Here is a 14,594-nt window from a genome sequence, read left to right as displayed (position 1 = left end):
GGTACTTGCATTTTATTGTTGAGATATGCATAGTGCTTCGTACGTGCATATAAGAGCTACATTGTTAGGTTTAAAGTTGGATTTTCTATACCATATTCTACTACTTGTTTAACATGCACTCACTTATCTTTAATGTTAGTAGACAATCTGTGTCACAGCACGCGTATACCAAATTTCGGAACCACTGCTTTTGCTGCATAGCCATAGTACGTTTCATATTAACTACATTAAATAGGTATGCGACTTCTTAAAACATTTCATATTTAATCAATACAACATTTAATTGACTATTGGCCTCCGAACTTAAAAACAAAACAAAATCCGCTTTATGCTATTAAACACTTGATCTCAAAAACAAAACTTCCTAGCATGGCGCAACAGGCCAATATAAACCACACCTCACATACTATACCATTACAGCAATGTGAATTTACTGATAATTGGCGCAAGACTCAAACGGCGTAATTGCGTGCCGAGAATAAAAGCGTGAGGTGCAAGATTTCGACTTTTTCTTGAGGTCTTAAAATGTCCAGCAGGGAACCACATGCTTATATTGAGAAGACCAGGTTCAAATCTCACTTAGGGTGTACATTTGCCACAATTTAAAACAAGATTCGGCAAATTTTATAGTTGTGCGGGGAGGATGTCAATGCAAATTGATCTCTTTAAAACTGGTACCCCTTGATTATAATAAGAAATACCGTATAGCAACTATGCGATATCATCTTGAATACTGCAGAAAATTTGCATAAAGCAGTATTTTAGCAAACGCATCAGTTGTCTAAACTTTACTCGAATTTTTAATTTTGGAAGTTACCTTATACACAATAACTGTCACCATTACTCGGAATTTTAAGAAAGTTTTGACAACAAAAATCCCCCGTCAATAGTAATCAACTCTCCAGTGATCATGGTCGCCTTATCTGAAGCAAGGAACCTTATGAGGTCCGAAACTTCATTTGTTTGCAACAGACGACCACGTAGTTTTGTGGTGGTGTTCTTTAGATAAGCTTCAATATTTTCTTTGTCGTACGAACTGTCAAATATCTCGGTAGCCATGACGCTTGGACTGTATAAGATTAATGTATACGGTTATAAAACAAAACGTTTTAATGGGTGGGGTAAGATGGTCACTGTTTCATTTCCTTGACCTTTTTCGCAGTAAAACATTTATCGACTTTTTTCGTGACTGATTTTGTAGTTTTTCGTATAGTGTCTATTCTATGCAGTATAGGTATATTACTATGGTATAGTACGCCAAATAAAGGACATGGAATTTCGGTCATCACCTTTAAAGTGAAAAAGGTCTCTATTGGCTTACGATTTAAAAGTGTGAGAAAAACATGATATAGAAATATAAGATATTATGTTCTGAAAGTATCTATCTTACCCCAGTGTTTCTCAATTACAATTAAAAACTCACCATACAGCATTACACCGAATACCGTCCGTAGCGTAATCTGAAATGTGAATATTATAGGGTGGGAAATGACGGGATACCTTTATCACATAATTACGACAGCGGATGATGTTTACAATATGTTAGATTTATGCTTCTTGATATCGTCTCTCTATAAAGTAGAAACCTGTCGTAAAAAAAAGAGATGTTCGTACACAATATATGGTTGTACCTGCTGCAGTCGTTTTAGTTAAATATGCGATTGATGCTTTTGTCATTCCATACAGTAATCTGGTAGGTACATAGTTCTTGCGTGCAATACTGCACATGTTGACGATGTTACCTATGGGACAAACATGAATTTATATATTACTGTAGAATAAGGCGGGCATCGCTAGCGTATGTCATACTACTGTCGGGGAAGACGGCGCATCTTTACCATGATATCAAAATACCTGATCGTGTTTTAAACAATTAATATTTAGTCAATTGGAGTCTTGAGGATACGACTTTATAATTCTTTATTTTTTGTTGACTACAAGTTGGGAAGAGAATTATGGAAAAACATGGACCATCTTACCTCAACCAACTTTATATCTTCAATCATTATAACGAATACCTTATTTTAACAACTAACAAGCCGGAAATAAAAACAACAGTCGTTAAAACACGCTATGGATAAAGCATTTAGGGAAAATGTTAAATTGCTGATGTAAAACGCAGCTTAAACACAGGTTAAATATTCCTCTGAGTGTAACATGAACTTTACCTTTAGTTTTGCTGAGATGAGGCTTAGCAAGCTTGGTTAGATATATCGGCGCTTTAACATTGACGCTAAATATGTTGTCAAAATCATCACTGGTGTACTGCAGTTGTAAAACCAGTATCATAAATAACATAAACCTTTAACTAAGGCGCATATACAAAACACGAATATATACATGCATACGTGCCTTCATATAGCGTATATAATAAAATACTTACCCCTTCTAAATCAACAGCCATAAAGATTCCTGCGTTGTTAACCAAGACATCAAGTTGTCCAAACGTCTTGATCGTTTCATTCATCAACAAATCCATATCTTCTTGTTTTCTTAGATCAGCTGCTACTTCCAATACCTGAAGTAAAGTTATTGAACAAATACAAGTTTCATGGAATCGTTGTATTTACATGCGGAGATCCATTTTTTTTGCAAACTTTTGCAACTTCTGCCAATTCATCTTTCTGGGATGGTAACCCAGTGATGCACAATGAGGCTCCTTCCTTTGCAAATCCTTTAGCAGTTTCCGCACCCAGCCCCCTCGAGCTACCTGTTGGGAAACACTAAAAAGAATAAAAACTAAATACAGATGTAATAGAACTGAAGCGATATTCAGATTAATTAAAAGTAAACACCCAAAAAACTCTTAAACATCTAAGTTTCGTGATAAACATCTGCACGAATCTGATTTCCGATAAGACGCAATACATCGTTTTAGTTTGCCAAATCTAATACATAAACGTTAAAGTCTGCCATCCTATTTGAACAATACGTTCTTATTAACTACTAGGGTGAACTTCTATTCATCTGCAGTTTACGCCTTTACCTGTGATAAGAACTACTACTTTAGCCGCTGACATTGCAATCTGAACACGTAAACTTCTTGTGGGTAAATACGTATATTGTCTGAGATATCACAGCACAGACCACGCGGCCACAAGCTTCATGGTACAATGCACACAGAGTATCGCTTACAGTTTTGCAAAACACTGAGTCTGTAGGCTATACGCTGCAATCCAATATATACAGCTGTACTTTATTATGATGCGGTGCGCTGTAGTATAACCAGCAACAACATTCGTAGCTCATTTGTATGCTACCATAACTACAATAGCAAGTCTATTGTTAGTTGGAAAGAGACATATGAAAACGTTATGGCGTAAGGAGAAGCCAATTAAAGCGCGACGAGGTGCAAGCCTTTTTCCACGGGGCTCCTAGAAGCGCAGTATAGCACAGCATACGCGTAACTACAACGTTTAAGTTAATAGTTCTTTAAAATATCAGTAACACGCTCATTCAACAAACTCGCATTATAGCACACAGAGTTACTGATGTCCTGTTTTGAGACCAGCAATTTTCGACAACATTAAACCTCCGTCAATGGTGATTATTTCTCCAGTGATCATGGTCGCCTTATCTGAAGCAAGAAACCGTATGAGGTCTGAAACTTCACTGATTTCCACCAAACGATCGCGTAGTTTTGTGGTAAGACTTTCCAGAAAAGCTGTAATATGTTCTTTGCCGAAAACGTTGTCAAATATCTTGGTATCCATGCCGCTTGGGCTGCGTATATAATGAATGTTCGTTTATAATAGGTTTAGCACTGTTTTACGGTTATAATTGGTCAACTCACCTTACAGCATTGCACCGAATACCATTCGCAGCAAAATCTGGATTGAAAAAGAGTAGATACCTATCGTTAAACACCATACAGTATATATAGTAGAATAGGGGAAGATATGAACGCATTTTCATTCCATTTTAGCGTCCCATTTGACAGTAAACATAGAACAATCAAGGAATTATTATAAAACCGTGTCCTTACGACTCTCGTAGGCAGGGTTAATTGTTTAAAATACGATCATGATACTTGGATAATATGTGGTAAAGGTGTCCCTTCTTTCCTCATCCTACTATATATTAGGTATAGTAGAGTGTGGGAAGATGGGACACCTGTAGCACATAATGTCTAAATACCCTGATTGTATTTTAAACAATTAACAACGGTTTATGGGAGTCGTGAAGATACGGTTTTATAATTCATTGAATGTTCTTTGTTTACTACCAAATGGGACGAGATAATCGAATAAAAAAGTGTCCCATCTTCCCCCACCCTACTATATACATTTGTGTTAATAAAGCCAATATTAACAAAATTTTTACCTGCGGCAGTCGTCTTGGTTAAATACGCGACTGATGCTTTTGTCATTCCGTACAACAATATATTAGGTGTATAGTTCTTGCGAGCAATACTGCACATGTTGACGATGTTACCTATGGGACAAACATCAGTTTATTTATCTCTTTGAACGCAACTGAGAGACGAAAATGATAAAAAAGTCGTTAAAACATGGTATGGATAAAAAACCAAGACAAGAAAATATATTAATTGAAAATGATATAGCACTTCATCACAAGTTATAAATTAACTTAGGTGAATGCGTGTAGTTTTAACTTTAGCCTACCTTTCGTCTTGCTGAGATGAGGCTTAGCAAGCTTGGTTAGATAGATCGGCGCTTTAACATTGATGCTGAATATTTTGTCGAAGTCTTCACTGGTGTACTGATGATGTAAAAACAAAAACATAAACCACACAAATAAAAAACAGTGTACATGTACAAGAAACTGGTATAGACGTATATGTACATAAAATAACGCATTTACCCCTTCTAAATCTGCAGCCATAAATATTCCCGCGTTGTTAACCAAGACATCAAGTTGTCCAAACGTTTTGATCGCTTCATTCATCAACAAATCCATATCTTCTTGTTTTCTTAGATCAGCTGCTACTTCCAATACCTGAAGTAAAGTTATTGAACAAACACAAGTGTCATGGAATCGTTGTATTTACATGCGGAGATCCATTTTCTTTGCAAGCTTTCGCAACTTCTGCCAATTCATCTTTTTGGGATGGTAACCCAGTGATGCACAACGATGCTCCTTCCTTTGCAAATCCTTTAGCAGTTTCCGCACCAATTCCTCTCGAACTGCCTGTTGGGAAACACTAAATTAAAACTGAATTTATATTTGTCATTTTGAAATGAAAGCACCTGTTTCATAAGCCTATATACATTTCGTGCTACGTCGGGTACGCATTTAATTTCGGATTAAAGGCAATACATAGTCATAGTGTCGTGGTCTGCCATATGTTTATACAATACATGACGGGTTGTCCGCGATATGGTAATGCTGTACATCACGTTAAAGTCTACCATATGAACGGAACAACACTTAATAGTAGTTGTTTTCATCTGTAGTATTTACGCCTTACCTGTTATAAGAACTACTCTTTTAGTCGGAGACATTCTAACTTGTTTATATCATAAACTGCACGGCCAAGAACACGTACCTTGCGCTAGAGGGTAAATACACAATGCCTGACATCAGCGTTGACGGCAAACTTTCCGGTACAATGCACACGGAGTCCCGCTTGGTGGGAGAGACGGGACACCTTTAGCCCATAATATCTAAACATCCTGATCGTGTTTTAAACAATTATTAACGATTAATCGTGAGGATACGGATTTATAATTCTTTGAGCGTCCTTGCTTCAGATAAGGCGACCATGATCACTGGAGAGTTGGTTTCTGTTGACGGAGGGTAGCCTATTTGCTATCTAAGCACGCTTAAACAAAACACTAACTATGCGTGTGATATAATTAAGAAGCGAATTTTGTTGAATAACCGTGTTTCTGATATTCTAAAGATCTGTTAACCGTAATATCTCGAAACCGCGTTGTTACTGTATTTGTAAATACGTCTTCAGAGGTATCTTGCTAATTATCAGTAAAGTAACGAACTTCACCATTAATTTACCCGCCCATCCAACGAAATGTATTTGCCCATGTTTGTATAGCGAATGTCATAAACAGTAACGTTGTTAAACAAACTACCCCCAAACCTTAAACAAATATTGAATTTCATACCGGGTGCCAGTGGCTGGTGACTTTTAGTGGTTTAATTACCACCGAGAATTAGTTGCAGTACAGAAGAACGCTGTTTAATATTTCCGCTTCAGCAGTCATGCATGTTTTGCAATGCTAGTTAGTTTTTAGTTTAGTATAGGCTACGGCGTAGATTGAATACTATGGCAGCAACGAAACGGGTTGTTCTCGTAACAGGTAGGGTATGATAATGTAATGGTAATTGAGATATGGGAATAATTTAAGTTGGAAAGTAAGCCCTATGTGTTTCCCTGTAGGAAGTTCTACTGGAATTGGGGCTGAGATTGCTAAAGGATTTGCAAAGGAAGGGGCCTCATTGTGCATCACTGGGTTACCATCCCAGAAAGATGAATTGACAGAAGTTGCGAAAGTTTGCAAAGAAAATGGATCTCCGCATGTAAATACAACGATTCCATGAAACTTGTGTTTGTTCAATAACTTTACTTCAGGTATTGGAAGTAGCAGCTGATCTAAGAAAACAAGAAGATATGGATTTGTTGATGAATGAAACGATCAAGATGTTTGGACAACTTGATGTCTTAGTTAACAACGCAGGAATCTTGGTATACTACGATATAGATACGGTCAGTAATGTTTGTATGAAGCTAAGATAAAGTATAACTTTCTAGTTTAATGCAGTACACCGGTGAGGACTTTGACAAAATATTCAGCGTTAATGTTAAAGCGCCGATCTATCTAACCAAGCTTGCTAAGCCTCATCTCAGCAAAACCAAAGGTCAAATTATTAGTATAACTGCGTCAATAAAACCAAATTAATCTGTTATTTATTCACAGGCAATATTGTCAACATGTGTAGCATGGTTCGTGAATGGTATGTAAAACCTTTGCTTCTGTACGGCATGACTAAAGCCTCTACTGCCTATCTAACAAAATCTACAGCTGCAGGTAAATTGATTGCCCTTGCTTTTATCAATCTTTACACTATATCAACGTAATAAGAACACGTTAACACTTGACACATATTAACTTGTAGACTTTGCCGAGAATGGAATCAGGTGTAACGCCGTGTGGTAAGCTAAGTTAATATAACTTATTTTTACTAAAAATAGAAGTGTTGTCTGATGTCACAACGTGAAGTATTATTTTGATGTAACGATTGTTCCATTTTCTTATATGTTTTGTGTACATTTTTTATCTATAGTGTGTCATAACGTCTGTCGTTTAACAACAACTTCATGATCTTTTGCATCGTATACTATACTGACCACCGAAAAGATAAATCCAAGTAGGCTATATCCTGGTGTGTCTTCCTATATAGGGTCTCAGCCTAATAGAATAGAACCGAAGAGAGAAGTAAGTTATTAAAGGGCTATATTTCCCTAGTCCTGCTGTAATTGCTGAAACAGAGATATTTAATGGAATTGTCTCCGAAGAAATACAACAATTTTACTACAAAGACGGGGTCACCAAACTACATGGTCGAGTAACAACTAAAAGTGAAGTTTCAGACCTCATAAGGTTCCTTGCTTCAGATAAGGCGACCATGATCACTGGAGAGTTGATTACTATTGACGGTGGAAAGATGGTCTTAATGACGAGTTAATGATCATGTTTATAATTTATTTTAATCAAATGTAGTTATGTGGGGAAGATGGGGATCTTTTATTCTGTTTTCTCGTCCCGTTCGGTGTTAAAAAAACACATTTCAAAAAATATGAAACTGAATCCTCACGACTCCAATTAACCGTTGTTGGTTGTTTAAAACACGATCAGTATTAGTGAATTTGATGTGCCAAACGTGTCTCGTTTCCTCCCAACCCACAATATATATGTATATTGCATTTTCTTGATTTGTAATATTCTTAATTTCATTCTTTGTAAACCGTTATTGCTAAATTTCCCAACCCCAGCTGAAATCACATTGGAAGACTTGAATACAACGAAAACGCCAGTTATCGAAAAGTAAATTGCAAGTGAGTTCAGTTACATTAACCATAGTATACTGAAGTGATAGTACGCTAACGAGACCACGTGACCACTTTTCACGCATGAGTGCACAGTTGCACTTCGCCCGACAGTTCAGCCAGACAGTGCAGTATAACAGTGCAAGGCAGAGTCCGTATATAAGCATTTTTATATGTTTATATACGGAAAAGGATCGCGAAAATTGTTGTATAATGTACAGTGACACATTTTTAATAGTTTAGCGAATTTGACTGATCGTTTGCGTAAAGAAATTACATTTGTAGCCAGATTGGAAATAATCATCATAGAGTAGCATATATACAATGGCCTCTGCTTAAACGAAAGTTTTCTGGACGACCTATTTGCTGATTCACTAACCACAGGTAGCACCAGATATAAGAACTTTACAAGTAAAAATCTCAGAACTTATGCATTGAGTTCTGATCTGGCAGATATTCAACCCACTGTAATTATTGAAGATTTCGGAAACAATTCTAATGCAATTATTGACATGATGGAGAAAGTGCCTGGACTGCTGAAATGCCCATATGCAGACTACCTGTATGTGCTCCAGCAAATCTACGTTCTTGCTGTGAAGAAAACACACAAAAATCCAAGGGAAATTGATTTTAATGCAGTGTTTCATAAAATATGGGAAACAACATTTATGAAAATATTTATCGATCATTTGCTGGATATACATGGTGATAGGGATGAAGAGGACAGCAGTTAATGTAGTATTTTTAACTAAACAGGAGCATATAAAATTATAAATAACACAATTATCGAGAATGGTCACGAGGTGTATGAAACAGAACACCTGTGTTATAACGACTGTCGTTTTCCCGGCACACATTTGTAAATATATGAACGCTTATATTTTATTTTAACACATTGCTTTATTTTTTCTTTGTTCTTTTCCTGCCCTTTTATTATTCTTGTTTGAACTGTATTTCGAAAATTTTATTATAATACCGACCTTTAAAAAAGAGTTTTGCTCTGGGTGCGATCAGTTAGTGCAGTATAAATGTTTTATTTATTATTCAGCTTATGCTTATCATGTGTATACAGTTTAAGAAGCGAAAAGTTATCCATAAATTTAAATAGCCTTTTGCCTCTGTCCTGCTATCCTACCCAATACATCATTTCTCAAGGTTTTTTTTTATAAAGCAGGACAGAGGCCCTTCCTTGAGATCAATATTAGGATTATAGAATAAAAAAAATGGTAAAAGAAAAAAAAAAAAACGGTAAAAGAAAAAAAGTTACAACTTTTTTCTTTTGGGCATCGGAGCATCACATACAGTGGTCCACATATTTTTGGTTCCGAATGTGGTGTTCCCACCTTTAATTTTTTTGATAACTTTTCTTTGGGTATAGTGTGCAACAGAATATCCAAACTGATGTATATCTGGGTCTTGCATTCGTCTGCCCATTTCACGCTAAATAAAAACATTCTAATTAATATAAAAATATTTGACAGAAAAAGGGTACTTTGATATATCATTTTGTTTCACATTCATAATTGATGTTTATTTTAAGAATTTGGGAAAATTACTGTACAATTTGTAAACTGAGTAAGTTACAGGAAATTTGTAAATTTACTGTAACTTACTCAGTAACATGAGCCACAAAACAAACATTGCTGTACCTTCAGCTCCCTGGACAGAATCCAAGTTTTTTGCCACCTGTAAACTGAAGATATCTTTCGCCAGCTTAAGATTCATCTTAAAAGATAATAAACTTGTTTTTAAAACTCCAAGTACAATATAGAAGGTGCAAGTTTAAAACACCATTAGTCACACAAATGGAAATTGCATGTTATTAAATATCTACCTTGGAGAAAGGATTTAGATGAATATGTGCCTTTGTTAAACGGGTTCGAAATAACAACATGGTTGATTGTTCTTGTTCGTATAGCTGGTCAATATGTTGCCATAAAATATCCATGCCTTTATAATTCATCAACCGAGTACCAGTAAAACCCGATGAACAGAGTGAATTTCTGACAGTCTACAAAAAAATATTTGAATATTAAAAATTAGAAATAAGAAAAAAAGTAGTTTACCTTAAGCAAGTGTGGTGGATCGGAACAAAGAAATATAGGCCGTTCTTCTGAAAAGGGATTTGGGGCAACCAGAACAGAATCGTAATCCATGCCCCCAGTTGAACTTACAAGTTTAAAAAATACTCTATTGATGTTTAATCCATCTGCTACAACGCAGTGAATTGCATTAGAATTGTTTCCGAAATCTTCAATAATTACAGTGGGTTGAATATCTGCCAGATCAGAACTCAATGCATAAGTTCTGAGATTTTTACTTGTAAAATTCTTATATCTGGTGCTACCTGTGGTTAGTGAATCAGCAAATAGGTCGTCCAGAAAACTTTCGTTTAAGCAGAGGCCATTGTATATATGCTACTCTATGATGATTATTTCCAATCTGGCTACAAATGTAATTTCTTTACGCAAACGATCAGTCAAATTCGCTAAACTATTAAAAATGTGTCACTGTACATTATACAACAATTTTCGCGATCCTTTTCCGTATATAAACATATAAAAATGCTTATATACGGACTCTGCCTTGCACTGTTATACTGCACTGTCTGGCTGAACTGTCGGGCGAAGTGCAACTGTGCACTCATGCGTGAAAAGTGGTCACGTGGTCTCGTTAGCGTACTATCACTTCAGTATACTATGCATTAACAGTACGTGCTTGGCAGCAGTAACAGCTTGTGTGTATTTACCATTCGAATTGCTTTTTGCACAGCCAGTTTAAAACATACGAGATAAATAAACCACCTAAACATAAGTGCTGACGTATTAACACGTGCTTGCACCACTATTAACAGGTTTAGTATCCACAATTATAAACCATTTCAAACCTTCTCATGCATCCAAATGAACAAAATAGATGAGACATTTATATACCGCAGACTAAGTGACATCATTTATTCAAATATTGTCGTTGTTAGTTATGGATTTACATTCGTGTGCAGATACTGTGTAAGATGGATGCAACGAAACGAGTTGTGCTTATAACAGGTAAGAAGCAATAAACATAACGTTCGCAAGGTAAATTATATGCAGTGCTAAATGTTTTGATTATGAATCAAATATAGCAAGAGTTTCAGGATGTTTTTAACTTCTAGTGTTTCCCAACAGGCAGTGCGACTGGTATAGGTGCCGGAACTACTAAAGGATTTGCAAAGGAAGGAGCCTCATTGTGCATCACTGGGTTACCATCCCAGAAAGATGAATTGGCAGAAGTTGCAAAAGTTTGCAAAGAAAATGGATCTCCGCATGTAAATACAACGATTCCATGAAACTTGTGTTTGTTTAATAACTTTACTTCAGGTATTGGAAGTAGCAGCTAATCTGAGAAAAAAGAAGATATGGATTTGTTAATGAATGAAACGATCAAAACGTTTGGACAACTTGATGTCTTGGTTAACAACGCTGGAATTCAAGTGTACGGCGATATAGAGCAGGTTATTTGACTGAGGTGTAGAAATAATGTTGTTCAGATTATACCATCACGCTGAATTCCATTACTAAAATATAATACCTTCTTCAACAGTACACAAGTGAGGAGTTTGACAATGTTTTTAGCGTCAATGTTAAAGCGCCGATTTATCTAACCAAGCTTGCTAAGCCTCATCTCAGCAAAACTAAAGGTAGATATTTACACTAGAACATGGTATTCTACGTGGATATAGGGTCCTACAGCGTGAAATGTCATGGGACCTTGAGATTTGGACCAGAGTTTGTATTAGTACACATATCCAATGTTGTTCTGTAATCATTGCAGGCAACATTGTCAACTTATGCAGTGTAGTAAGAAACTGGTATCTTCCAAAGTTTATTGTTTACGGGATGTCTAAAGCGGAAATTGAATATCTGACAAAAACCACGGCTGCAGGTAAGTTGCATACACTGCATGTACATTTAGATACTATAAATTATTATTATACGTTTCTACTTCTACTTTATTAAGTCCTTTGGCGAGGCGAGGTAGGGGGCCTTTGGATCCGAGCCAGAGTTGGCTCATTTTCCCAACACCCTCCAGTCCCTATACGTTACTAATAAATTCCATATTTCTACTTTCAGATTTTGCCGAGATTGGAGTACGATGTAACGCCGCATGGTAAGCAAAGATAAACGTAACTTAATTGCGGAAGTAAGTTTAACCTTCTTTACCAGCCCCGGAATGGTTCTTGAAACTGACATATTGGTTAACGTTCTGCCAGAGGAGGTCCAACAGCAGTTTCGGGAAGATTGTTCAACCAAATTAAGGGGACGTACAACAACCAAAAGTGAAGTTTCGGATCTCATAGGGTTCCTTGCTTCAGATAAGGCGACCATGATCACTGGAGAGTTGATTACTATTGACGGTGGAAAGATGCTTTCATTAACCGCATAATGCTACATTACGTGATTTAAATAAATAAAACAATTCAAACTTTGCTGCAGTTTGGTCCTATTTATAGTAGCATGAAGTATACCCACTTTTTAGATATAAGAGGTGCAGGTTGTCAAGTTTTCTGTGGGGTAGGATGACTAAGATGCTGATCCTACTATACATAGTAGGTCGGGGAAAAATGGGACACCTTATCATTCTATTTTCTCGTCAAATTTAGTAGTAAACGAAGATCATACACAGAATTCTAAAAGCGTATTTTCATGACTTTACACCGTTGTTAATTGTTTAAAGCACGATCAGGATATTTGGACATTATGCGCTAAAGGTGTCCCATCTTCCCCCACCCTACTATATATATATTGCATTTTCTTGATTGGTAAAGTTTCTAATTTCATTTTTTGTAAACCTTTATTGTTGATTTTCGCAACCACGTCTTTAATCACAAAGGACAACCTGCATAGATCGAAAACGATAGTTTTCGCTATGAAGCTTTTCAATCCTTCTCATAATTCCAAATAAGCAAATACAGACGTAGGTTGTATATACCGCAGACTAAGTGACGTCATTTAATCAAATATTGTCGTTGTTAGTTATGAATCTACATTCGTGTGCAGATACTGTGTAAGATGGATGCAACGAAACGAGTTGTGCTTATAACAGGTAAGAAGCAATAAACTTAACGTTTGCAAGGTAAATTATATGCAGTGCTAAATGTTTTGATTATGAATCAAATATAGCAAGAGTTTCAGGATGTTTTATAATACCTTAACTTCTAGTGTTTCCCAACAGGCAGTGCGACTGGTATAGGTGCCGGAACTGCCAAAGGATTTGCAAAGGAAGGAGCCTCATTGTGCATCACTGGATTACCATCCCAGAAAGATGAATTGGCAGAAGTTGCAAAAGTTTGCAAAGAAAATGGATCTCCGCATGTAAATACAACGATTGCATGAAACTTGTGTTTGTTCAATAACTTTACTTCAGGTATTGGAAGTAGCAGCTGATCTAAGAAAACAAGAAGATATGGATTTGTTGATGAATGAAACGATCAAGACGTTTGGACAACTTGATGTCTTAATTAACAATGCCGGAATTGCATTGTATGGCGATATAGAGCAGGTTACTTGATTGATGTAAAGAAATGTTTTTCCAGATTATATAACACTGAATTTCATTAATAAAATGGTATATTTTCTTCAACAGTACACAAGTGAGGAATTTGACAATGTTTTCAGCATCAATGTTAAAGCAATGATGTATCTAACCAAGCTTGCTAAGCCATATCTAAGCAGAACTAAAGGTAGTTAGTTACATTCTACGTGGATAGGGTCCTGCGGTTTGAAATGCCATGGGACCTGTAGATAAAACAAAGTCTTTTAATATCAATTGTTGTTCTGTAATCATTGCAGGCAACGTTGTCAACTTATGCAGTGTAGTAAGAAACTGGTATCTTCCAAAGTTTATTGTTTACGGGATGTCTAAAGCGGCAATTGAATATCTGACAAAAACCACGGCTGCAGGTAAGTTACCTATACTACATGTACAACTATACATCATGTGTTCATAGCGAGCGTTTCTAATTCTATTCTATATATGGGTGAAGTCCTACGGGGAGGCAAATTAGAGAACGTTTCATTTCGGCCAGAATTGGCCCATTTACCCAACACCTTTAAATATACTTTTAGATTTTGCCGAGATTGGAGTACGATGTAACGCCGCATGGTGAGCAAAATTAAACGTAACTTAATTGCGGAATTTAGTTTAACCTTCTTTAACAGCCCCGGAATGGTTCTTGAAACTAACCTAATGAATAGTGTTGTGCCAGAGGAAGTTCAACAGCATTTTCGGGAAGGTTGTTCAACCAAATTAAGAGGACGTACAACAACTAAAAGTGAAGTCTCAGATCTCATAAGGTTCCTTGCTTCAGATAAGGCGACCATGATCACTGGAGAATTGATTACTGTTGACGGTGGAAAGATGCTCTCATTGACCGCGTGATTCCTAATACTACGTAACGTGATATGAATAAATGAAACATCAAACTGTATCATAGTTTTAATCATATTTATAATAGCATAAAGTATAGGCTACCCATATCTTTAGATATATAGTAGGGTGGGGGAGGATGGGACGCCTTTAGCAC

The 14,594-nt window shown here is 36.4% G+C and overlaps 6 protein-coding genes across 9 annotated transcripts; 3 read left to right on the top strand and 3 right to left on the bottom strand.

Annotated features, from left to right (window-relative positions):
* Positions 1-255: 255 nt before the first annotated feature.
* On the bottom strand, positions 256-3,115 carry LOC149732491 (uncharacterized). The gene is made up of 7 exons (XM_089883303.1): positions 2,987-3,115; positions 2,571-2,710; positions 2,384-2,518; positions 2,169-2,265; positions 1,632-1,742; positions 1,424-1,460; positions 256-1,069 (listed from the first exon to the last, which is right to left on the bottom strand). The coding sequence occupies exons 1-7, from the start codon at positions 3,018-3,020 to the stop codon at positions 853-855; spliced, it is 771 nt and encodes a 256-aa protein (XP_089739429.1). The 5' UTR covers positions 3,021-3,115; the 3' UTR covers positions 256-852.
* Positions 3,116-3,156: 41 nt separating this feature from the next.
* On the bottom strand, positions 3,157-5,635 carry LOC149732490 (uncharacterized). Its single transcript, XM_089883296.1, has 7 exons — positions 5,432-5,635; positions 5,012-5,151; positions 4,825-4,959; positions 4,626-4,722; positions 4,324-4,434; positions 3,794-3,830; positions 3,157-3,723 (listed from the first exon to the last, which is right to left on the bottom strand). The coding sequence occupies exons 1-7, from the start codon at positions 5,463-5,465 to the stop codon at positions 3,486-3,488; spliced, it is 792 nt and encodes a 263-aa protein (XP_089739422.1). The 5' UTR covers positions 5,466-5,635; the 3' UTR covers positions 3,157-3,485.
* A 458-nt stretch (positions 5,636-6,093) lies between these two features.
* On the top strand, positions 6,094-9,275 carry LOC149732489 (uncharacterized). 2 transcript variants are annotated; one of them, XR_016385575.1, is made up of 8 exons: positions 6,094-6,281; positions 6,362-6,501; positions 6,554-6,688; positions 6,744-6,840; positions 6,900-7,010; positions 7,099-7,135; positions 7,449-8,413; positions 8,510-9,275. XR_016385575.1 is itself a non-coding variant. In XM_089883297.1 (7 exons), exons 1-7 carry the CDS (start codon positions 6,248-6,250, stop codon positions 7,666-7,668), a joined length of 774 nt encoding a protein of 257 aa, XP_089739423.1. In that variant the 5' UTR covers positions 6,094-6,247; the 3' UTR covers positions 7,669-9,275. The 2 variants fall into 2 exon arrangements, 1 of the variants encoding a protein (XP_089739423.1); XM_089883297.1 differs by having other exon boundaries at positions 7,449-9,275.
* On the bottom strand, positions 8,643-10,727 carry LOC149732488 (uncharacterized). 3 transcript variants are annotated; one of them, XM_089883309.1, is made up of 5 exons: positions 10,377-10,716; positions 10,096-10,307; positions 9,864-10,040; positions 9,679-9,754; positions 8,643-9,469 (listed from the first exon to the last, which is right to left on the bottom strand). In XM_089883309.1, the coding sequence occupies exons 2-5, from the start codon at positions 10,183-10,185 to the stop codon at positions 9,465-9,467; spliced, it is 348 nt and encodes a 115-aa protein (XP_089739435.1). In that variant the 5' UTR covers positions 10,186-10,307; positions 10,377-10,716; the 3' UTR covers positions 8,643-9,464. The 3 variants fall into 3 exon arrangements, with proteins under 3 accessions (XP_089739435.1, XP_089739433.1, XP_089739434.1); XM_089883307.1 differs by lacking the exon at positions 9,679-9,754 and having other exon boundaries at positions 10,377-10,727; XM_089883308.1 differs by lacking the exons at positions 9,679-9,754; positions 10,377-10,716 and having other exon boundaries at positions 10,096-10,359.
* A 1,180-nt stretch (positions 10,728-11,907) lies between these two features.
* LOC149732487 (dehydrogenase/reductase SDR family member 6-like) lies at positions 11,908-12,454 on the top strand. The gene is made up of 3 exons (XM_089883110.1): positions 11,908-11,953; positions 12,142-12,178; positions 12,235-12,454. Exons 1-3 carry the CDS (start codon positions 11,908-11,910, stop codon positions 12,452-12,454), a joined length of 303 nt encoding a protein of 100 aa, XP_089739236.1.
* Positions 12,061-14,498, top strand: LOC149732486 (uncharacterized). Its single transcript, XM_089883301.1, has 7 exons — positions 12,061-13,114; positions 13,244-13,383; positions 13,436-13,570; positions 13,655-13,751; positions 13,861-13,971; positions 14,137-14,173; positions 14,230-14,498. The coding sequence occupies exons 1-7, from the start codon at positions 13,081-13,083 to the stop codon at positions 14,447-14,449; spliced, it is 774 nt and encodes a 257-aa protein (XP_089739427.1). The 5' UTR covers positions 12,061-13,080; the 3' UTR covers positions 14,450-14,498.
* Positions 14,499-14,594: the final 96 nt, after the last annotated feature.

Source organism: Ciona robusta, chromosome 8 (genome assembly GCF_009617815.1).
Source record: "Ciona robusta chromosome 8, ASM961781v2".
Classification (NCBI taxonomy): Eukaryota; Metazoa; Chordata; class Ascidiacea; order Phlebobranchia; family Cionidae; genus Ciona; species Ciona robusta.
Note: the sequence above shows the minus strand (reverse complement) of the source record. Positions and strands in the feature narration are given on the sequence as shown.